This window comes from Aulonocara sp. 'chitande type north' Nkhata Bay, linkage group LG1 (genome assembly GCF_057382095.1).
Source record: "Aulonocara sp. 'chitande type north' Nkhata Bay isolate Kocher_YH1m ecotype deep benthic linkage group LG1, A_spYH_male_GT1.1, whole genome shotgun sequence".
Classification (NCBI taxonomy): domain Eukaryota; kingdom Metazoa; phylum Chordata; class Actinopteri; order Cichliformes; family Cichlidae; genus Aulonocara; species Aulonocara sp. 'chitande type north' Nkhata Bay.
In genome coordinates this window covers 26,920,321-26,944,317 of record NC_141344.1, presented here as the reverse complement: position 1 = coordinate 26,944,317, position 23,997 = coordinate 26,920,321, and the positions used below count along the sequence as shown (strand labels likewise).

Below are 23,997 nucleotides of genomic sequence, written 5' to 3'. Positions count from 1 at the left end.
TATGCCACATTTAATGGCATAAAACCTTCTAAACTTCCAACTGTTGTCCTGTCAGTTCAAATATTATCCCAGATGTCTTGGGGATCATCAAGATGTTTTTGGATACTGTGAGATGAGCCTTTGTGTGAGCCTTTTTGGTCAACTTTATCAGACAGGTTCCATTTAAGTGGTGTATTTAACAGGTCTGGCAGCATTCAGGCCTGGCAGTGGCTAGTAAAACTGAACATGAGCATGTTTAAAAAAAATGGTTAATCACAGTTAATTTATGATAGCAGGCAGTTAATTTTTCACATAGTGCCAAGTAGGTTTGGATAGTTTTTCCCCTTAATAACTCATCAATTAAAACTGAATTTTGTAGTAACTTAGTTTATGTTTGTCTGATATTAAAACGTCTCTGAAATCTAAAACATGTAAGCATGACAAATATGCAAAATAAAGTCAGGAGAAGGAAAATACTTTTTTAAAAATGTATAAAGTATGTATATACAATACTGAATGAACCACAGACAGGTGTAATGTCTGGTTTTATCGCCTTCATCAATATTGGACGTACATTTATCAAATAGAGTCCACATTACTCCTAACGCTTTTCTATTTCCGGTTTAAAATAACAATAGTTTGCTTAAACACTGGCAAGTGATAAAGCTATTGTGCCCTGGTTTAGCCGTGACTAGAATACATTACAACAAGATACTTGTGTGTGTCTTCTTCACTGTCAAACCCAGTGAAGAAGACATAATTTTAGTATTATAAAATTACGGGTGAAGGGCAACTGTACCTGTTTCGCGAAGTACCGCCTTTTGACCCCTCTGGGTTTCTGTAGTTGTGAGGCTCGGCGCGCGACGCAGCGGTTTGGTGGGAGATTTGTACCTCTTCAGGGAAGTGAGTTACATTTTTAATGAAAAATGGCTCTGAACTACCAGGCATCTACCCTCTCTCTCACTTTGCCAATTTCCTGCCAGATATGCCTCGGAAAGGTAAGCGTCGTTCGATTTTTTAACCTCCTCGTTAGCGCCTATGGTTTGGTAAACAAACTAGGCAAACTGTTTCCTACATGAGTTAAACGGAGGTGACCGTTGTTTGTTGTGTTTGGTTGTGCTAGTGGGTTAATTTGCTCGTGTTTTTCTCGGTGCAGGTTAGGCAGCCGGTTATTTGTTCCAACCACCACGTGTTCTGTTCATCCTGCATGGAAATGTGGTTAAAGAAAGCTAACCAGTGTCCCACCTGCAGAGTCCCCATCACAACAGAGAACCCCTGCAGGGAAATCATCGGTGAGTAGTTGCGGGCAAACAAAGGAAAGCAGGCTTGAAGCAGAAGAGAAGAGGTGATTTGCCTGCCTGCAGCATCTCACAGCTGAGTCTTCTTTTCATTGTGCTCCCAACAAAGCACGGCCTCAAGTTTTGCAGGCAACTTTCTATGAGCCGTGACGTTTGTTTTGTTAGCAATATCCCCAAGTTGACGATTTCAGTTAATAAAGCAAGTTGGATCATATTTAGTGAGATTGCTTGTTGCAGCTTCAGAGTAAGTCAGCATAAAAATAACTCCTTTATGAACGCAAGCATTGTTTGCAGTGTTTAAGCGTTTGACAGGGGCTGGGGGATCCATCCTTTCCAAATGCTTATTGGAAAACTGTTGATTTTCTTACTGCAGGCTTACCTGCAGTCTGTAAAACTGTATTCCCTTATCCATAAAACAAACTGGCTACAGTTTATGCAGGCAAAGGTAGCACGAGGTGATATATCTAAGACAGTTGTACTGAAAAATAAATGTTTTAGGTTTCCTTTGAACTTGTGTGAGGCATATTTGAATATATGAATTTTATGTATTTAGTTTTAATCATACAACCCTGCTGTTTTCCAGCGTTTACTCTCTATTTTTGTTGGCAGATCAGTTTGGATTTCTTTGTAACAATACCAGACAGTACTCACTGACATGCAGACATATAGCTAAGCTTAGCCCCAAAAACTTGATTCAGACTTGATTGTTTCAGTCATTCACGGAGCTGTTTCTTGCAAAAACAAAGACTTTATTATTGCAGTTGTTTCACCTGTACCGTTGGAATTTTAATATCAATCATTGGCCACTTGATTAGATACACTTGTTGATGCATTTATCTAATGCATATATCTATATCTAATCAGTTACATGAGAGCAACACAATCCATTTAGACTCAGAGATGTGGTCAAGCGAACCTGGTGAAGTTCAAATAGAGCATCAGAATGGGGGAAAATGTAATTTAAGTGACTTTAAATGTAACATGGTTGCTGGGATTTTCCCACGCAAACATCTGTAAGGTTTATAGAGAATGGTCTGAAAAAGAGAAAATATCCAGTGAGTCCCATTTTCCCTGATTAAAAATGCTATAATGATGCAAGAGATCAGATGAAAAACCAGACTGCTTAGAGTTGACAAGAAAGCAACAGTAATTCAAATAACCACTTGCTACAACTAAGGTGTGAAGAAGAGCATCTCTGAATGCACAATAAGTCCAACATTGAAACGGATGAAACACCAGGTGCCGCTCCTATCAGCTGTGAATAAGTAACTGAGGCAACAATTGATATGGGCTCACCACAGCGGGACAGCAGAAGACTGGGAAATTGTTGGCTGAGTCTCGAGTCTTCTGCTTTGATATTTAGATGGTAGGTCAGAATTTGGTGAAAACAATATGAATGGATCCATCCTGCCTTGTATAAACTGTTTTCTGGCTGCCGTTGGTGTAAATGCACATAGGATATTTTCTTGACACACTTTGACTCTCCTAGTATCAGCTGAGAATTGTTTAAGCATCACAGCCTTACCTGAGTGTTTTTGCTGATAAGTGCACCACTTTGAGTACTCACAGAGTACTCATCTTCTGGTCGCTGCTTTCAGTAGGATAACACACCATGTCATAAAGCTCAGACTGATTTCTCAAAGATTACAATGAGTTCACTGTACTTAAATGGCCTTCACAGTCACCAGATCTTAATCCGCCTTTCGGAAGTGGTGGAATGGGAGATTAACATTATGGATGTTCAGTCAACAAACCTGCAGCAACTGTGTGATGCTATCATTTCAACATGGACCAAAATCTCAGAGGAATATTTCCAGCACCTTGTTGAAGCTATACCATAAAGACGTGAGACAGGAACGTGTGAAAAGATTAAAATAAAGAGATAAATCATTTTAGAGATTTCCTTTAACCCAATTTGGTCTTGTTTTTTTTGTTTTTTTTTGTTTTTTAAGATGTATTTACCAAATAAACAATCTTTGTGCTAAAAAGAGAATATGTAAGCAAATTATTAAAAGGAATGTTACAAATGATGGTCTTCTCTTGTGAAAATCAGTCACAATTTCCCTGTGCACTATAAATTTGCCTGCATTTTACATGGCAGCACCTCAAGCCTTGAATGTTCTTCAGTTTTACGCTTGCCTCTTTATTACTCTTATGTTGTGCTAAGGTAACAACAAAGCCACATAAAAGCCAGCTGATATTACTTGGAACATTACTTAAATGTGTTTTGTGGTCTATTGTGTTAATCATTTACTGTACTTGTGTGCTTGTGTTACAGGAGGAACAAATGAGGGTGATCACAGTGATAGTCCTTCTGTGAGAAAATGTCTCAGAAAAACGAGAGGGGAATTAATTTTACGCGAGTATGAGGTATTGGTTTGACGTGCTCTGTTATGTTTAGTATGCTTTCCTATGTTTATTATTTACAGCCGTTTAGAAAAAAAAGAGTTAATAAAAGTATAATCACAGCTGTATTAGTATCTCACTCGATATCATTATTTCCAAATGATATTTTCATTTTTTTTCTCTCTCTCTAACAGGAGGAAATTGAAGGGCTCATGAGAGAAAACGAGGAGCTGAAAACCAAAAATCAAAGCTTGGAGGAGCAACTGAAGACTGCTTTGGATCCCTGCAGCATTAATATAGTGCAACTGGATGAACAAAGGGTCGCTCCATTTGTCCTGGAGGAGTGGACAAACAAGCTGCGAGCAGCCACAGATGTCTGTGATAAAGTAAAGAAAGACATGGATAAGCTCAAAGAGGTATGAAGCCTGTAACATTTAGGACATTACAGGTTTCAGTAAATTGACCCTTAAAGCAGGAATTCACTGTTTTCTGATAGATGCAGTTAGTTCACTGTTCGGTATTTTAGTTGTCTAAAGAGTGTTTTAATGAAACAGTTGAAAGTAGACATATTAATTGCATGTAATTATTCCGATTTATTACTTTATATAAGGAAAAGCGTTCTGGTAGTATTATTTTTTTTACCTGCTTGATTCTTGTATTCCAAGTAAAGCTAAATGGATGTTGCTTCGAAGTTTATTGCGCTCGATTACTTGTTTTACCACATAATATATGGACAAAAATTCTGTACCACCTACATATTACACATGTGGGAGCTGCTCAGCCATTGAAATCCACGTCAAACAAATTTTGTGCCGATTGTATATGCAGGAAATAAGAAATTTCACAAACTGATTTCCTGCAGTGGTGGCATCCTGTTATGGTATCACGCTCAAATTCAATTTTTTACGATTTATTTTTATTTTCTTGCTCTCCCCAGAAATGTTTGTAAAGGCAGTCTGCATGGCTAGGTGCTTTATTTTGTATGTATTTTTTAAAATATACCTCTGGCAATGGGACTGAAAATACTTGAATTAGATTAGATGGAGATTAACAGGTGTGGTCCAGTACTTTTGTCCATATAATGTAACTTGCTGTTTTTTGTTTTTTTTGGAATAATAGAAATATTTTGATAATGTTTACTTTACCACCTTCAGGCAAATAAGACATTGCGGTCTCAAAATGTCGACCTTGTGCAAGAAAACATGAGACTGAAAGCAGAGGTGGCTAGCAGATCTCCTCAGAAGTAAGTATCATGTATAACCTTTGCCCTCAATATCTAAGAATCTTTTTAGGTTTATACTTGAGCATAGTCTTAAAATCACACACACAAAAAAATCACACTTTCATAAGCAGGTTAAAATAAGTCAATTTGGAATCCAGCTCAGATCAACTGGAACTGTGATGGCACCTCTGTTTGTGTAACACCAGCGCGTTAGGAGTAGCTATGGTACAAATGAGACGAGGAAACGTTTTGGAAGGCAAGACCAGATCAGAGCAGACTGAAGACGGGCAACACACATTGCGCCATTGACTAAATAGTAGGTTGAGAAACAGCCCAGCATGCAGCTTGGGTGTGAGTTGCTGCTGCAGTATAAAGGTGGCGCAGTCAGACAGAAGTGCTTGAGCACATATGCATCCTAAACTGTAATACTTTCCATAACCACCAAGAAGCTCACATCTGCCAAGCCCGGAGTTTGATTAAAGATACGATGACTTACAAATCAATGCAAGGTTTTGTAAATAACTACCTTTGTGGGTTTCTTAAGTCACAGTTAAGATAAAAATATTATTCTATGTCAATTTTGCAATTGAGGAACCTTGGTTTTTTTCTCATTGTAATACTCAATTGCTGCCATTAGTCGATAAGGTCCACTCTTGCAGCCACTCTTGCTGCTGAGCATCTTCTAGTAATAATGTGTTCTTGGCTTACTGGGTTGTTATTATAGATTTTAAAATGATTACTTCTGTTTTAATAATGAGGATTTGCATGTTGAATACTGAGTTTTTGATTCATGTTGTAGCCAGAGCCAGGCTGACATTAGTCACTCCTATGTGACATAGATGCCCTTTTTTTTTCTGTGAAATCGCCATTTACAATCTTTTTCTCCCCAAAAGAAAAATGTAAGGTTGTTTTTATTTATATCTCAGTTTTTGTTGAGTTTCTACATTTGATTTTTTTTTTTTAAATAGACTACATTTCAAAGATTAACAAAAAAAAAATATTGAAAAGTATTGAATTTTCTGTTCTAAATTAAATACTAAATGATCTGTCGCCAGGTTTGGCCGATACACAGTCGCAGCACTGGAAGCTAAAATTCAGCAGTATCAGCGCGATGTGGACCACTTGAAAAGGGCTCTTGAGCGCAGTGACCAGTACATTGATGAGCTGGAGAGTCGGATCAGGGTGTCTGAGAAGAAATCTCTTGAAGTGCAGGAAGCGTGTGGGAGTTGCAAGGCTGCTAAGGAAACTCTCACAAAGCAGCAGAAAGTCAACATGATGATGAGAAGCTTGAGTGACAATGAGAGGAAGTTGATCTGCAGCAATCCAGAGGCAGAATGTGGCACATTTTCTAGAAATCACAGTTTGATGTTGATGCCATCCGCAGATCACAAAGATTTCAGTAAAAATCTGACAGGAAAGCAGAAAAACGAGGCCTCGGAAGGCACCTCCTCTGACTTTTTGCCCAGTACTCCATCATCTGCTTTCCGCTCCCTGACTCTGAGAAGCCCAGGCATCCGTGAGAAGAAAGTTGCATTTAAACCTGGGTCTTATCTAAGGAGGCTTGATTTTGAAGAGGTTCCCAGTCCTGATAAGAGCAGTACCACACTGGAGAACCAATTCAACAGTGTTGAGAAATTCCCCAAAGGCTTGCCTCCAAATGACTTGGAGCCCTCAAAGTCTGTCTTCTGGGCAGGCTGGGACAAATCCAACTCTGACCAGTCATGTACAGGTTCAAGTAAAGGAAGCTCTATCAAGGGATCCACTAATTTTGTGGTTGATGAGTCAGATAGTTTCCACATGTCCAGTGAGGCCTGTATGGATGTGGCCTACCTGAACAAAATCTCAGAGTTGGACTCCATGATGCTGGAGGGTGAGAGTTCCTGTAGTCCAGGGCTCTCTGTTGATTCCTGTCTTTCCACAGATATGGACAACACCCTAGTTCCAGAGCCTCAAACATTCCCTAATGCCTTGTCAAGCCATGCTGGTAAACCAGTGACGCACAACAAGCATAACAATCACCAACCTTGTGACAATAAGGAGAGCATCTTGAACGACAAAGAAACTCCAAAAGGTTCAGCAGAAGAAGGTTGTGCTGCATTAGTCTCTGGTAGGAAGAGTGGCGTCTGTGGAGGGGCCTCTCACACCGAAGAGCTATCTTTTGATTTGCTGTTTGATCCTTCGGATGAGAATAAGGCCGGTCCCTCTGGCTTTCCAGCAAGCCAAGATCATGATCTTGTAAACCCCTCCTCTTCCTCCTCTGGCTACACTGCTGGTCAGCCTGTGAGCACAACAAGAGACAGACACACGCTGAACAGCAGTCAGCCAATAAAGAGAAAGTCCCACAGTCCCTTTACCATAAGCAGTCCCACCAAACATTCAAAGCTCATGTGAAAAATGTCAAAACAAACATGTGTTCCTGGTGCACTACTCTTGGTACAGTGTTATGGTGATTGTGTGATGCTAGGGTGTAACTTATTGTTATTTGTCTCTTGTAATATTACAAGAATTAAGCTAAAATGAGATAGGAATGTCATAGTTTTTGTGCAGTGTGCTTGTAGGCCTCATTAGTGATGTGCTAATGCACACTGATCACACTGGTGATCGCATTGTAGTCCTAACCCATGCTGTTTTGTTCTACTGTAGTTGGGGCTGAGACATTTTCCAAGTATACCTTCAGCCTTGTTTTCTGTATTCTGCTAATGTGGTCTTTGGACTTTCTAATGGCTTGTAATACTGAAGACAGATGAATATGACTGTCATTAAAAATTGCTGAATTAGTAGTTGTAATGTATATTAGGAAATGAAACGGGAATGCATTAAATAGTCAAAAAATTATGAAAATTAATTTTGCCTTTCTGTATGGTTTGCATTGCCTGGTCCAGTAACTCATCACTGACATTGGGGATTAATATGTTGTGTACCAGTTACATTTGTTTTTTTTCCTCACACTGTCCATATTTTTTCTATTTTTGCTGGTAATTTTGCAACACATTAAACCAGTAATAAATTTGTCGCCACTGAAAGTGGAACCAACACTGCAAAACATGCTGCCTGTAACGACGCACATTAGAGACCCCACGCACACTAAATCCATTGGCGCAGAAAGCGCCTTATTTATTATGCAAATTTAACGATATCGTGTATATTTCACATACCTCTAATCGCTGCATGAAATTTTAATTGGGGAGCCGTTGTGGTTTGAATAAATGAAGTGTTAATTCATTGGGATTAATTAATTTAGGTAAAGACTGTGTACAAGGTTACACTGGTGTATTAAATCAATTTGTTTAGTGCTCATCTGGCGATGATGGGCTCTAATGATAAAGGGGGCGGTGTCAGTATTTCCAAGGGTTAATATGAGAAATGGGACTGTGGGCCAAGAACTACTGGAAAACCATACAACTTTTACAACAAAAAATACATTATTAAAATAGTTTAATATGTCTATACCGATGCCTACAAGCTTAAAATTGCTTATTTATTAATTTCATATTAAATATAGACCTCGTGTTTTTGTGTGTATATTTTCCCTAATACTCGATTGGAAACAACTTTCTGAAATCAGACGTCCAGCCTAAAATAGACAGATGCTCAATTCTGCGGCATAAAGTCAATATTATTCGGCCTCCAGTTAAAAGATAAGGCCTACAGGCACTGGGAACGGCGAGGTTCTGTGGCTGGGAGGAGAGGAGTGAGCCCTTAAAAAACGCAGGCATCCAGTCTCCAGATGTTATTGCCTGCCCTGTGAGCAGTTTTTATCTGTCAGCCTGTTCACTGTTCTGGCAGTTTATGTCTCGCGAGAGCAGCCGAGCACGGGCTTGACGAGATCTGAGGCGCTCAGGTGTAAGAGCCTCTCTCATCCCCAGCAGTGGGAAACAGTAGACAGATAAGTGCGTCTGAGAGACTGCAGGCATCTCTGTGATCTCCGGGCTCAAGGCTGCACTCGGCGCACTATACAGCGAACTACACTGCGTCATTACTGGATAGGCAAAGGATCACTCTGTGTCTGTGATTGTTTTCTAGCTCTTGTAGCCGTTATCCCCCTTCTTTCCGTGCACTTTAATTGGAGAAGCTCGCCAAGATGATGTCCATGAACAGCAAACAGCCGCACTTCGCCATGCATCCCTCTTTACCCGAACACAAGTATACCACCCTGCATTCCAGCTCGGAAGCTATAAGGAGAGCCTGTCTGCAAACTCCACAGGTAAACCATCCCCGAAAACTTTCGCTTTGTCCTTGTTTTTTTTCTTCTTCTTTTTTTGTTACTTGCCTAAGCTGCTTGCAGCACTGAGCGCTGTCTGTGCCTAATAACAAGGGCTGCTCCAAGGCACATTCAGCCAAGACGCGCACTTAATGTTTTTTTCATGTATTCCACAGCAATCACTGGAAGAGTCTGTGATCTTTTTGAAAGCATGCTCACGCAACGCCGGGCTTTACTGTTTTTGTATTAATTTTTATGACTTGCCGCTTCTGAAGGAATACTCCGACTCTGTTATGTGTCGCCAAAAGTCCCGACTGACAGATTCATTTATGCTTTTTTCTTTTTTTCTGTCGCCTTCCTTTTTTCTTCACGTCCTTTCCCATTTCTTACTCACTTTGAAAACCTTCATTCTCCCCCTCTCTTTCTTTCTTTCTTTCTTTCTTTCTTTCTTTTTTTTTATCCCCCCCTCTTGCAGTTACAGAGTAACATATTTGCAAGCCTGGATGAGACGCTGCTGGCTCGGGCTGAGGCTTTGGCGGCCGTGGACATCGCCGTGTCCCAGGGCAAGACGCACCCGTTCAAGCCCGACGCCACCTACCACACGATGAGCACGGTGCCATGCTCGTCGACATCCACCGTGCCACTAGCCCACCACCATCATCACCATCACCACCACCACCACCAGAACCTGGAGCCACCGGACATTATGGACCACATCAGCTCGCCATCTCTCAGCTTAATGTCCAGTGCGCACGACGTGGCGGGCGGCGGAGGTGGCGGTGGCGGCGGAGGTGGCGGTGGTGGGCTCATCTCCACCTCTGCTCACCCGCACTCTCACATGCACGGTTTGAGTCACCTCTCCCACCAAGCTATGAGCATGAACTCACCTCTCACCCACCACGGGCTCTTACCGGGCCATCACGGGGGAGGTCAAGGCGGCCCTGGGCTCACAAACAACGGACTTCCCTCCATTAATGACTCGGACACAGACCCAAGGGAGCTGGAGGCTTTCGCGGAGCGCTTCAAACAGCGGAGGATCAAGCTGGGGGTGACACAGGCGGACGTGGGCAGCGCTTTGGCTAATCTCAAAATCCCCGGCGTTGGATCACTGAGCCAAAGTACAATTTGTCGATTCGAGTCTTTAACTCTCTCCCACAACAACATGATTGCGCTCAAACCCATCCTCCAGGCCTGGCTAGAAGAGGCCGAGGGGGCCCAAAGGGAAAAAATGAGCAAACCTGACATTTTCAACGGAGGAGAAAAGAAACGCAAGAGGACCTCGATAGCAGCCCCAGAAAAGAGGTCTTTGGAGGCTTACTTCGCTGTACAACCTCGACCGTCGTCTGAGAAAATAGCAGCTATAGCTGAAAAGTTGGACCTGAAAAAAAATGTGGTACGAGTGTGGTTTTGTAACCAAAGACAGAAGCAGAAGCGGTTGAAATTTTCCGCGGCTCACTGATGGGCGAGGAAGAGAAGTTAAAAAAAAATTTAAAAAAAAAAGTTGTGTGACTGAATTTGGGGACCAAGGGACACCGAGACACCATTTTCAGTCTTTTGTCTCCAGCGATTTTACACGCTGGTGCACAATGGACTTTAGATACCCATTTTATGAGGCTTCATATATCCTGTTTATTTTCACGTTATCGGTGAATGTGAAGTATGCAAATAACAGATTACACAAACTTGGCTCAGATGTTACCAGGGAAAAGTTTAGCGACGTCGACATTGCCTTTTAAATAAAAGAAAACAAAAGAAAAAAACTTGTGGAAAGAGGTAATTTGCTCGATACTATAGCGAGTTATTTTCTCCGAATAGGCCTGTTATTTTGAAGTATAGCCATTTACGAATTACCTCACTGATTGTTAAATGTGGTTTGGGTTTGATCTTTTCTGTCGTTGATATAGACTAAGTCATGACTGTTCATTTATTCATCCGTTCATTTATTCTTATTTGGAGGCTGCTACGAACTGAAATTTAGTTGCAAACTTTTTATGGCTATCGGAAAAATAATAATTTTTCAGGCCTGCATGAAATCCTAATTCACGGGAAGTAATTTAGCCTGTGTGGGCTGTCACATCTGCAGCTATATTTATTTTGAATTTGCACAAAGGACCCTTTAGGTTTCTAGATCGGCTATGTCGAAATGCGTTTGTATATACAGACATCACTTTATCACTTACCAGAGGTGAGCTCCTGTATTCTGGAAACAAAATTAATAAGGGGGAGGGGGTCTATCTGCACCATTGGCATCACTGGGAAAAGTTTCAGACAGATCAGAGCATGATAGCTCTGTCTACATCATTAAGGAGAGATCGCAATCAATAAAAGGGGTTTTTCGTTCTTTCATGTGTTTCAGTTTGCAGTGCAAACACTCTATGCATTGGAAGAAGAATCACTGCATAGCCTACAGCAGAGTTGTCTACTGCTAGACCTTATTTTGTGGATGGTGTAAGTCACTGTTTAATGCCTGTTTTCACATTGAGATCACCACGTTGTTTGTCGTGTTAACTGTTACGGAAACGTTGTGTAAGTAATATTTTACTTTGTGCACAAAAGTATGTTTACAAAAACTGCGGCGACATGTGCATCATGGAGAAAATGTCCCACTGTCTCCTTCCCTCTTTCACAACTTCTCCACTCTCCTCTGTTGTCCTCTTACTTTCATTGGTACTATTCATCCTGTAAGCCAAATCCAACAGGGAGGTGTGTTCCAGCAATCTTCTAATAAATCAAAGAAAGAAAACTGTGCTTTTCCTGGTTGTGATTCGGCCTGCACGGCACACGATTATCAATGTTACTGCTGGTGCAATAGTTTAACGCATTACTATGGCCACGTGATAAAGCGTTTGGTATGGTTTTAAATGGCGTAGCTTTATTCTAATCAGCGATATAAAACTCATTATAATGGTTGTATATACATTTGCCTAATTTTAGAGGATAATATTAAAGTTTAAAGTTTAACTTTTGAAAGTTAGATACGTATAATTTTACATTTTTGCGCCGTTAGTTTCTCTATTATTATTATTATTATTATTATTATTATTATTATTATTATTATTATTATTATTATTATATAAACTAATATAAGTTTTACTTAAAATGTTTGTTTATTTTTTCTATATTATAATATTTATTTGGTATAGTAAGTAAATTGCGAGGCTGTATTTTAGTTGTCCTTACCTTTTATTTAAACATCTGAACATAAAATAGGATGAATTAATAAGTAATAGGCTGTTAAAGGAAAAAGTTTTCTTCCTATATTGACACAGGCCCAACAATCAACATTTAATGAAGTTTTAATGTAGAATAACTGAGCACTGACACCAGAGAGAGCGAGAGAGAGAGATGATAGAGAGAGAAAGAGGGTGAGAGAGAGAGAGAATGAGAGAGAGGGAAAAAGAAAAAGAAAAGTTGATTTTCTTTTTAAAAATGACCACTGTGTGACCTCTACCCCCTCCAAATATTTCTGTTCACTCCTAACTTGCAGATAGGCTATATCAATTTTTTTTTTTGTGGGGCTTCACGTTCGGCTGCATTCATAAAGAGGAATTTTTAAGAGCATGTAATGCAATATTAATCGCGATTTGCTGATATAAAATGCAATATTTTCAGACAGCTTTCGGGGGTTTCAGGGGAAGCAGGCGGATGAAGGAAGTCGCTGTTAAATAGCAGAGAAAGCTGCTCTTTATTGCTTTTCTTTAGCTTTTGGCTACACGGACAGAAGACAGCGAATCCTTAACGTAAGTAAAATACTTTTTTGTTGAATTTTTAAGAAATTTTGTTGGTCATTTGTAACTTTTTTTCTTTTTTAAAGATTAGCATAGACGTATGTCATTTTGAATGAAAATATATATATTTTTTCTTCTGCAATTGCTTTCCCATTTAAATTGTAACAGGCCTGCTTCGTGGCGTTCCCCACTGCTAGCCTTATTCCACTACTTCATTCGTTCAATTCTGTTAAACATAATTTTGTAAATCTAATTTAAAAATTGAGGAAAATTGTGAAAAAAATAATAAGAAATTTGTTTTCGTTGTGAGAATATTTTTCCAAACGCTGTTCTTTCGCGACACAGACTTTCTAGGAAAAAAGAAAAGAATGAATGAAATGTAAAAAAAAAAAAAAAAAAAAAAAAAAAAAAAGCTATTTGCTCATTAAGTGATATTGCAAATTTCCTGTTAGAGGTTGCCGCTATCACAGAGTCCTTTTTGTTGCATTGTTACGAAATAGTACAGCTGTTATATATATATCTATATATCTATATATATATATGTGTGTGTGTGTGTGTGTGTGTGTGTGTGTATATATATGTATACACAATGGCTTAAAAGTTTCACCACCTCATACTATCTACTGAGAGTAACGCAACACCGCTGGCACTGAACATACTCCACGCGCAGCACCGCACACGCCACATGGCAATCATTTCAGCACCACGAACAGCTCCGTTGGCGGATTGAAGAGTAATACATTATTGAAAGCCTATATCAAACAGCTCTGGGGTGCTGTCTCTCTGCACAGGGGCTCTGGATGAAGTCGGACTGTCTGCCTGCACAATAGCCTCTAATATGTTAATGGCCGTAGGGGATGCCTGAGGTACCATCCCCAGCTGCCTCGCCTACCATATGTCAGCCCGTTACGACAGAGTCCTCTATTAATCAGGGGGATATTTCATCAGCAACCTCACCGATATCATAACCCTTAAAGTTCTATCAATAGTCGACCGTGCCGGCGCCCGATCATAGGTATCCTTAGTGCCTGGGCCTAAAAGGGCCGTCCTCCTATAATCGTGTCTAGATCGTTTGAGTTACCCCATCCCGTCCCATTTCACTTCTGGTGTCCCGTTTGAGCCTTGTTACAATGAAAAACTAGATTATTATTATTATTATTATTATTATGTAACAGTGTTAATCACCGCCTTTCTTTCCTCTTTTGTATTCTTGCATAGGCAGCGATGGATTAATCACGGAGCCTACCAAAGGATCTCATAACTTAATTCCTTCAGGCTTCTAGTCAGGGGAGTAATTAATCTATACCGTGGATGTAAATAAGAGGAAATTGGATTCCTGACAGACGAAATGAGAGACTCTCTGACACCACGTTGGCAAATAATGATTTCACCACACGTTATGGTAACGCAGGCGCTTAGATTTATGAGAGCACGACTTTTTAGTATAGCTCTGAGCGGAGGGGAGTGGGCCTACCCTAATCGTAGCTGTTAGACGCCCAGGTTAAGATGGATTAGATCATTAGAATTACAACACTTCGAGCTGAAAGTTAAAGGAAATGGAAAGCTCTAACATACTGCGTTGGTTAAGCTTTTTTTCCTTCTTCTTTTTTCTTCCCCAGTTGGCTTATGCTTTGTTCTTGCTTTGACATTGTTACACCCAATTTATAGAGTTTCTTAAAACAACATCAGTAAAACATATCTAAGATAAGAGCTCCCAAGGAGGGACCCCGCTGATCTAACAATAAGCAAGAAGGAGGCCCTTTTGGACGGAAATGTCAAACCGGGGATGTGGATGCGTAGATCCCCCAGATCTGCACTCATTTCCCACTTATATTTGCTCAGTAATCCGCTGTGGCAGCCCTCCATCGCCCGGGACCTGGTTTGAGAGGCAATGCTGTTGACACAAGGGTATATTTCAATCACAGAGGGTTCAGAGTCAGACGCACAACTTATTTGTCTAATAAATCCGTCATTTAGTAAGAAAAATATTTGATCTTGAGGGGCTGACCTCTTGCCATGTAGCTACTGACAGATAAAAATGGGCAGCCTATGTATGCTTCACGGATATGCAAGTAGGCTGCATAGCATAAAGCGCAATTTAGATTCATATTTGTATGGCGCCCAGTCAAAGTCCCCCCCCCCCCCCCCCCCCCCCCCCCACACACACACACACACACTTATTGTGGCATTTGCTGTCAGAAACTAGAGTTGGAAAACGGAAACGTTTTTTTTTTTTTCAGTGTTGAGGAGAAACGAAAGGTGAACCAGTTAAGAAGTCCAGACACTGACTAATTTTTATTTATTTTTAACATATATTTGTTAAAGTTTTTACAGTTTCATAGTTTCTTATGAATCACGTGCTTATAGCTCTGAAATAAAACATTTAACACACTGAACGTTTGTTTTGATTTAACAAACTATAAAAATAATAGACACACACACACACACACACACACACACACACACACACACACACACACACACACACACACACACACACACGTAAGCTAGATGAAGTTCGCAGTTACAAAGCAGCTTGGACACTGCCAACGATTTGAATTTGGAAGCTATAAAAGTATGATGGCTTCAGTTATAGGGGGCATTATAATCAGAACAGCTGGCCTGTGTGGAGTGCCAAATTGTCGTCTTGGTAGTACAGAGCGTCATTAGAAAAGTTTTAGTATTGTTGGACTCAAAGTTGTGAAATAAAAACTCTCAGTAGGGATTTTCATTGTATTCATACACTGTCCAAGTTCACCATGTGTTGGGTTTTTCAAATCAGTCTGCTTGTTTTTCTTTTTGTTTTGTTTTTTGTAACCTAAAATTTTAAAACCCCTTAATTAAACTCTTTGAACAAGCAAACAGGAATCTCAGGCTTTTAAACGGCTTAAAAGAGTCCACACTGCCACTCCTTTCATCATCATGGCTCAAACATTTACTGCTTCTCCCGCTCACTGATCTTAATGGGCACATTTCCACCAATTAGACGGTGTAACAGATGAAACGCCCCGCTGTTATCGTTGACCGGAACAAACAAACAAAACCAAAAAACAAAAAACAAAAACCCCAACAAAAAACAACAACAAAATGTACACGTGACTTTAAAATAAATACCTGAAATCACTTAGACAAATGTCAACCCAAACCTTTTGGCACATAACCAAGAAAAGCTCAAGTTAAACCGAGTACCTTGGTACCTATTATAATTTAGAGATTAGCGACGGTAGCCTGTATTCCTTACAGTAAAATGATCCTTCTGTCATATTTGTGAGCTTTGGTATAACTCCAAATGTTACAAATTACCTGCAGTGATGACTGTGAAACCCAGAGGCATATCCAACACAAATCTAGCTGACTATATGGTTTAGCCTCGTAGCTTCTTGGCCCAAGCGTTTGACAGCTATTCTGACAAAGTGCATCACTAAAACATCAAAACACTTGTCAGTGTCTGCATGGTTCGTTGCGGGATTCTTCACCTCGTTCAGAAAGTATTACCACCTAAATGTCACTTTATGCAAAATCTGCCTCACCTAAATGCCATTTATTTCCCAATCCCTGCCTCCCGAGCCGCCATGGCCCCGGGCGGAGTGCTCTTTGAACCCTAGTATTGAACCTATTTTCCTTCTCGTCTTTACCCGCACGTGCAGCAGATAGAAAGTGCGCGGTAAAGAGAGGGGCGCGCGACCGGAAACGAAAGGAGAGCCTGCACGAGCACGGTTGACGTCCTATTACTTGAGATGCCTCTAAGTGGACAATATTTTAAGCTTTTCGACAGTCATGAATAACAAGCGAAAGGGTTAGGGTTCGCGCTCAGGTCAGGGTTGTGTTCTCCTCTTATAGCATTGAATGACTCTCGAAAAAAAAAGTGCTCTGATGACGCGAAAATCGACGTGGCGTGTTTTAAATATTTCATAATAGACTGCTCGAGTCACGAAAACGTTTTACAAGTTGTCATAACCTGCCATACGGTAAAAATGATAAAATAAAATATAATTTTGCCATTAAAGAATGTTTACCCGTTCCTTTAGCCTATTTGTTTATGGCCAGTAACTTTTGATAAGGTTCTCATGCCCCTCTTGTCTTTAGTCACTAAAAAAAAGGCTCATCGTTAAAGTGAAACACAGTTAAATATTCCCGCAATGCAAACATATGTTGCTTTTTTTGACTGACCCAACATCAATCCAACAAAGAGACAAACAGCGTATCGCATTTTTTTTACTCGTCACAAGACATTTCGACGGCAAAAAAAAAAAAAAAATCCTAAAAGGTTTTTGAATTCGTTTATTTGTATTTACTGCTTTTATAGAAACATTGTCTTCAGTTTACTCTGAACTTGTAGCCTAAATAGGTTTGAGAAGTGCAACACTTCTTATCGTACTAATGAAATACACAGAAATGATCCTACTGATTTGTCGCTGACCTTCGTGCTGAACACCACAATAACAACAGGCTTTCTGGAGAAAAATAGCATGTTTTTCTTTTTAGGAATATGCTGAGCTTGAAAAATAAACTGGACACTGATGTCTTCAAAGTAGTCAATTGGCTCACTTCAAACGCCTTCGGGAGATCGTATAATGTGCATCTTCATAAATGTGAGACTATTTGAAGAAATAATTGCTGCGCAGCCGGTTAAAGCCACAAGTTGTTAAAACAGGCTGTCTTTCGAGGAACTAACTCGTCTTCTCAGGGTTCAGCTAAAACTTTTAAACGCTTGAGCTATTTTAGGGTTCATGCATTTACCCTTTACGTTTCCAGTTTCCAATATAAAACAATAATGATATTCTGAATTCTCAATTTTAACTGTCTACTTCCGTTAAAATTGGTGTTCCACAATTTTAACGGAAGTAGACTTCTTTTTAAACTTTGTCCTACATAGATCAAAAATTTTACAGATCTACTTCTTCGAGCATGAGCTGTGAGGGTATTTCATGTTCTTGTGAGTGGCCAGTTCCCCATTGGTAGATATTGAATATCTTCCTCTGTACACATAGACTTCGATAATGAGGAGTGTCGGCCACCGTTTGCCCGCCGCCACGCCATCAAATATTCATCACTGTTGATTAAACAGCCGGCAGCTGCCGATCGGCCGGGTGTCAAATTTGTATCCAGCTACCTCGCTACTCAGCCAGGCTGAATACAATGGATTTGCACTCTGAAATGTTCCACGAAATAATAGTTCACAAAGTGTGTATGTACGCCAAAGTGTGCGTGGGGGAATATCAGTGGCACTCTTAAAATATAGCAGGGCTTAAGCGTTTTTATCCTGACCATCAGCCAGAGCAGAGAGAAAAAAGTGTTTGTGTGTGTGCGTGTGTGTGTGTGTGAGAGAGGTTATTGTGAGGCACGTTAAATATTTCATGAGTTGTTAGAGGTTGGAGTAGAGAGGAAAGACTGCCCAGGAAGGCTGGTTCAACTCATTTGCTGAACTCGAACTGGGAAGCATGGAGGGGGAGCAAATGTTGACACACACACACACACACACACACACACACACACACACACACACACACACACACACACACACACACACACACACACACACACACACACACACACACACACACACACACAGAGTCTTTATTGGTTGAATAGGCATCCTCTTGAAAGCCAGTGACAATGTAAATAGGACAATTGCAGTACTAGTAGCACATTTTCAGACAGTCCTTGCTCACGCTTGTCTTTCCTCTGTTTTCTCTGCCTCTAAAGGTGAAAACTCCACTTAGCTGTGCCACTTCAAAGTTCCACGGCTCATTTAGCATCTAACTGACATCTAATTGGATGACTGATGGCAATTTGATTCTCACTTCTCCCATAACAGGAAGAAAAAGCATGATTTTCTTACTTCCAACTGTTTTGACAACACAAAGGTACACATAGATAGATAGATAGATAGATAGATAGATAGATAGAAAAATGTCAGATAACTAATTTTGTAGTAACCTTTGGTACTTTGACTCAGGACTGAGCTCAGGTTCTAATGCTATTATACCTACCACCGAGCTAACCTAGGGCTGGATTCCAATAAAGTGACTCAAGGTAAAATGTTTTAATGTGCACAGATGCTTGGTCAGGCCACTAATAGGTATCTGTATTTTTCTGTTTAATACATCTGTGTCATGCGCTGTAGAAGACATTTAATAGAACCATGCAAAAACAGTCAGCATTTGACAGCAAGAGGTAGCGTCTCAGAGAAAGACTGAAAAGACAAAAAGAGAGCTCAGCTTACTGGCCATTGATCGCCTTTCTCTGATCCTATTAGCCTCTTGTTACCCAGACTGGAATATCATCCTCTGGATCCCCTTACTGGAATATCCAACTCATGACACAGTTGTTAGATCAGCACCTCAACCCGAATGTCGCCGATCGACCAGCCGGCAGTGAATAAAAATGAAAAAGGCTGCACCACTGACTAGTGGTCATGTCGCTCAAATGAGAAATCAAGACAGATCTTCTTTAGCAGAGTTTAAACGAATCAAAAGCTTGCAAGTAAAGGTGTTTTTTCTCAATGAAGCATTTCGCCAGGAACTGATAACTTTTTAGCACAAAGTTTCTCCTACAGTCAATAGACTCATCGCTACTACCTTACATCCCCATCACACAATACATTGGGTTGTAATCATCATCAGGCCCAAGAGACAGTCACTGGATGCCTCGAGGATCACATGTAAGTTCCAGCCATTTCTGATACCTTTCATCAATACCACATGTTCTAATATTGATTGTTATGTCCGCAGTGTCCCGACTTCGCACCTTGCAGGTCACACAGTGTGAAATCAGCTCTCCAGTTTGTTACTCCTGAGACCTCATTGGCTCCTCAAAAGACTGACAGCTTTGACAGGTGGAGCTGGAGTCGACTTTGACAAAGTACTGATTAGCCTGTCACTCTGAATGGAGGAAAGCTGCGAACTATGTAAAATTCATTCACTCACTTCCTGCAAGCAGACTGACTGCATTATGTCACTGAGCTAGATAAATAGAGATGACTAATTATGCTTGAGTTATAAGCACCGATCACATTGATGCATCTGTGCAAGAGTTTCACTGCATAGTTTTGCTGGCATTTTAGTAATTATACGCCAGTTTGTTAATTAATGGGGTGTAATTATCTAGTGAATTAACAATGTGGATTATTAGTTTGTCCTACAGTTCTCCATAAAAGCAGAAAATAAATTCAGTTCTTGACTGTTTAAGTTTGTTTTGTTTTACCCATCAGATTTTTATGCGGCTGTATACAGCTTTTTTGTCTTTTGATGACTGAATGTTTTACAAATACCTGACAAACCCATAAAACTTTCTCACTTAGTTCAGGTTCTTTACACATGTGTATGTGGTAGGCACATGTGCATACATGAGAACAGTCATTAATAAAAGGATGTGACAGCTCCACACATATAAAAACCACGAAAAAGGCTTACAAGAAGCTTTGTTAAAATGTTTAAATACATTGCTTTGCCAATTAAAGTACATAAAATGCACTAAAATTTATAAAGAAATGTAATTTTTTTCCACATGTGGTATGGAACGACCTGTCCAGGGTGTACCCCGCCTCTCGTCCTATGACAGCTGGGATAGGCTCCAGCGCCCCCCGCGACCCTGAAAAGGATAAGCGGAAGCGAATGGATGGATGGATGTGGTATGGAATGTGAAATTATGTCACTGATATTTTTATATTTATGTTTTGTAATTAATCTTAAATTCTTTCTAAATGCCAGCAGGGGGCGACTCTTCTGTAGAAGCCTACGAGAAAATAACTTTACGTCAATTTACTCTACGGTTAATTCAGTGAATACTTTTGCAATAAGGTTAGGGTCTCACCTGAAAGCTTTAAGTCTCATTAATACAACTCAACTATCATTTTGTAAATGATGCTCTTATTAAGAGTAAAAAAAAAAAAAAAATGCCCATGGCCCTCAGTTTCAAAGTCAGATCACAGATCATGCCACTAAAAACCAAGATGGTGATTTGACAAACATTAGACTTGAGACATTAAATTAGGATACCACAAACCAACTGGCACCGTTTCCATCTTTTGTATACAGTCTATGACATATAGGAGCCAGTTACACCATCGTGGGGCTTACAAGTGACAACTGACAAGTAATAATTGAAAATTGTTCACCTTGTCAAATTGTAATTTAATATAATTAGACATGTACAAATGAACATTTTAAAAATGTCTAAATTAATTAATCCAAGAAAACAGATGAACTGATCCTAAGATTAGCACATACCTTAACACATCCTTTATCTCAAACCTGAGCAGACCAGACTACTGTTGATACCACCTCTAATTACCATGATTGACTGTTGTGCAATATTATCCGTCTGGGTACCACCCCCCCATCAAGAATCTGGAAGGAACCCTGGCCCACAAAGTCAGGATCCAAATATCAGCCACTTATTGACCAATGTGACAAATAGCGATGGGGGTGGGGGGTGGGGAGAGGTTCAGCAGTCTGGGGAGAGGGAAAGGTGAGGAGATAAAGTGTACCACTGAATAATTCAGAATGAAAACACAGAGGAAATCGATCACAAGACCAAAATCTGATATTAATAGCAGATTACACTATAATGTTGGGTGGGTGGTGCATGTGTGTGTGACAGACATTAAGAGAGTTATGGAGGTGACTAATTTACTGCGTGCCATGTGGATCACACTCACTTTGTGAACTCACTTAGCTTTCACTTTATGACTTTTAAAATAACCATCTGCACTGAAGTGTAATGTTCACTGTGTTAGTTAGACACTTAAGAGTTGCTAAGTAATTAGCAGTACATTGGATTTATAATTGCCTATCATGGGCCTTTATTGGTCAATTACACCCTCAAATCAAGTGACTCAGCCAAATGTAGCAGCCTTATTATTACTCAATTAAAACAAATGCTCTCTGTGGTAGGGGGCTTGAGAGTGCAGGAGAGACAGGGATGGGTGGGGTGCTCCAGATCCCCAATATATCATCAGGTAATTAATATTTTCATTAACTCCCTCTCTGTTGAGCTGCGACCTGACTCTGATCGTTTCATTTCCCCTCCATGGGTTCGATACTGTAGTGGCGCCATAATTAGTTTGATTTATATCTAGCTCCTGTAATGAAGGAGATCGCTCGTTCCTTCCTCTTCCTTCTGCTGCAGCTCTGCCTGCACTCTTCTAATGTCCAATACGTAAGCCAGACTGGACATGGAAGCTATAGACCTTTGTGTATTGAGACAGCTCGTGAACAAGACGCATAGACATGGTTTATGAAAAATTCACACCGGGATCTTAGAGGACTGAGGACAAGCCTGTGTGTAACACGGCAAGGAAACATGGCTTATTAAAGATTGAAGCACACATGACGTACATATATGATTTTTTTTTCTTTTGGTCTCAAAGTTGAAATTCTTGATACTAGTACCCCCCAAAACAATAGGGATTAATAGAAAACATGATACTGGAAGCTATCAATGGCCTCATGAGGATTACATCTTTGTTGGTAATCTCAAATTGGTGCAAACTGTAAGATTTGGTTTATTAAAAAATATCTTTAAGGTTGCACATATCATATCATTTGTAGATAAATATAGAGGTCAATATCTGCAGCCATGATGTTTTTTGTGTGTAACGTATACAATGCAATCCATATGAGCTACAGGACTTCAGTGGCTTTACACTCAGCAGGGTACCACAGGAGAGCACATGAATGATTTCAGCATTAATAATGCTCCATTGATTATTGTTCTGCTGTTTAAAGGTGAATGGCAAAGCTTTCCGAGCAGCAGGGGAGAAAGAGACCTGTGTGTCTCAGGGAAGGCCTAATTTACATTTTGGAAAGTGCACCTTATTCCCGGGGGATCAGCCTATCATTTTCAGCCAATACTAACTCTGAACTTTCTTTGTTGTGAAAGACTCACCGGTCCTTTACACACAGGCTGCATTGTGGATGCTTAGCTATTTTTTTTCATGCAGCTAGTGTCCTGTTAAAAACACATGTCCGAATCCAGATTGTGAATTTGGATGAACTGGTTGCATGGATGGTAGTAAAATGCTAAGCATTAGGAGAATATTAAGAAATATTAATGCATTTTAATTATAATAGCCAGTTTGTTCCATTTTCTTCTATAAACTGCAGCGAAGCATGTTCGTTAGGAGGCCTGAGTTCAATAAGGCAGTAAGTTTCAAGGTTGGTTTTCCCTCTGTAGTCTGACTCCATTTTTTTTTCTTTTTTTTGCTGAACACATAATTCCTGGGCATGATTGGACTGCAACCGATCTATGGCCCATTTCAGAGGCAAGCTTCCTCTTTTAAAGAAAGGAGCAGAAAGCTCTTGCCAACAACTGCCCTCCAGCTAGCTCTGCATTAAGGTTATCTCAGTTTCAAGATTTTTAGAAAGGTAATCGTCAGCATAATACGCAGAGCTCAACACGTGAAAATGAAGCAACTTTCTCTTGATCCTACAGCGTTTGCTTCAGGAGATACAGCCTACAACATGGGTGTGGGTGTAAGTGTCAGTGAGAGTTTTTTGACTGACTGACTAAATGAATGAATGAATAAATATTAATTGGAATATATACATTTCTCAGGCAAAATATCTAAACCACCTACATAATATTTGTGAGTCCCCCTTGTAACGACCTGTGGCAAGTTACCTATCAACCAAATATTATCAAGGACATTTTATTTGTGCTGTTGCTCTCCGGGATCAATATGTACCACCAAACAACAGATAAACGGCAATGACAGGAAACACTACGCGTTCTCTTCCCAGGTTTCATAAGAGCCAGAGCTAAGCGGGTGGAAACATAAAGATAATCTTCAGTGCCACATAAAAAGGAGCCAAATTAGCTAGCTAGCCAGACTGTCCATCTCAGCATCTCTCAGGCACATTTAGCAAGCACTGAATGCAGCTCTTTCTACCATTTCCCCTTACTCAATTATTGATGATAATTATCATGGCGTGCTTAGTCTGCACCATAACAATATATTCTTAACAAGAAACAAGTTTGTGGGCATTTTCTCAAATAATCTTTTTTCCTTATGAGCCACTCTTGTTGTTTTTTTTCTTGTTTCCTTTTTTGCATATGATCTTTTTTAGTGGCTACAAAGTCACATGATCAAATGAGGGGACACGATTAAGAAGCAAAGGTTGATAACATCAGGAAATTTGCATAAGGATTGCTCCGAGAAGCCTGCAGTATGTTGATTAATTTAGTAAGTAAAAAAATTATGTAAGTATTATTTTGTCA

General features: G+C 40.0%; 2 protein-coding genes and 1 long non-coding RNA gene across 4 annotated transcripts in view; 2 read left to right on the top strand and 1 right to left on the bottom strand.

Annotated features, from left to right (window-relative positions):
- The window catches only part of LOC147339195 (uncharacterized), an 81,533-nt gene that overhangs the window by 37,841 nt on the left and 19,695 nt on the right, over window positions 1-23,997 (bottom strand). Inside the window, exon 1 of one of the 2 annotated variants that reach the window (XR_015128911.1) lies at window positions 779-1,034. The exons of the other annotated variant lie outside the window; for it this stretch is intronic. This is a non-coding gene — a long non-coding RNA (uncharacterized LOC147339195). Of the gene's footprint in view, window positions 1-778; window positions 1,035-23,997 lie in introns of those variants that run through there. 2 annotated transcript variants of the gene reach the window in all.
- On the top strand, window positions 805-7,671 carry obi1 (ORC ubiquitin ligase 1). Its single transcript, XM_086290470.1, has 6 exons — window positions 805-977; window positions 1,136-1,271; window positions 3,556-3,647; window positions 3,818-4,039; window positions 4,778-4,866; window positions 5,901-7,671. The coding sequence occupies exons 1-6, from the start codon at window positions 906-908 to the stop codon at window positions 7,234-7,236; spliced, it is 1,947 nt and encodes a 648-aa protein (XP_086146596.1). The 5' UTR covers window positions 805-905; the 3' UTR covers window positions 7,237-7,671.
- pou4f1 (POU class 4 homeobox 1) lies at window positions 8,732-11,769 on the top strand. Its single transcript, XM_086290478.1, has 2 exons — window positions 8,732-9,049; window positions 9,522-11,769. The coding sequence occupies exons 1-2, from the start codon at window positions 8,927-8,929 to the stop codon at window positions 10,503-10,505; spliced, it is 1,107 nt and encodes a 368-aa protein (XP_086146604.1). The 5' UTR covers window positions 8,732-8,926; the 3' UTR covers window positions 10,506-11,769.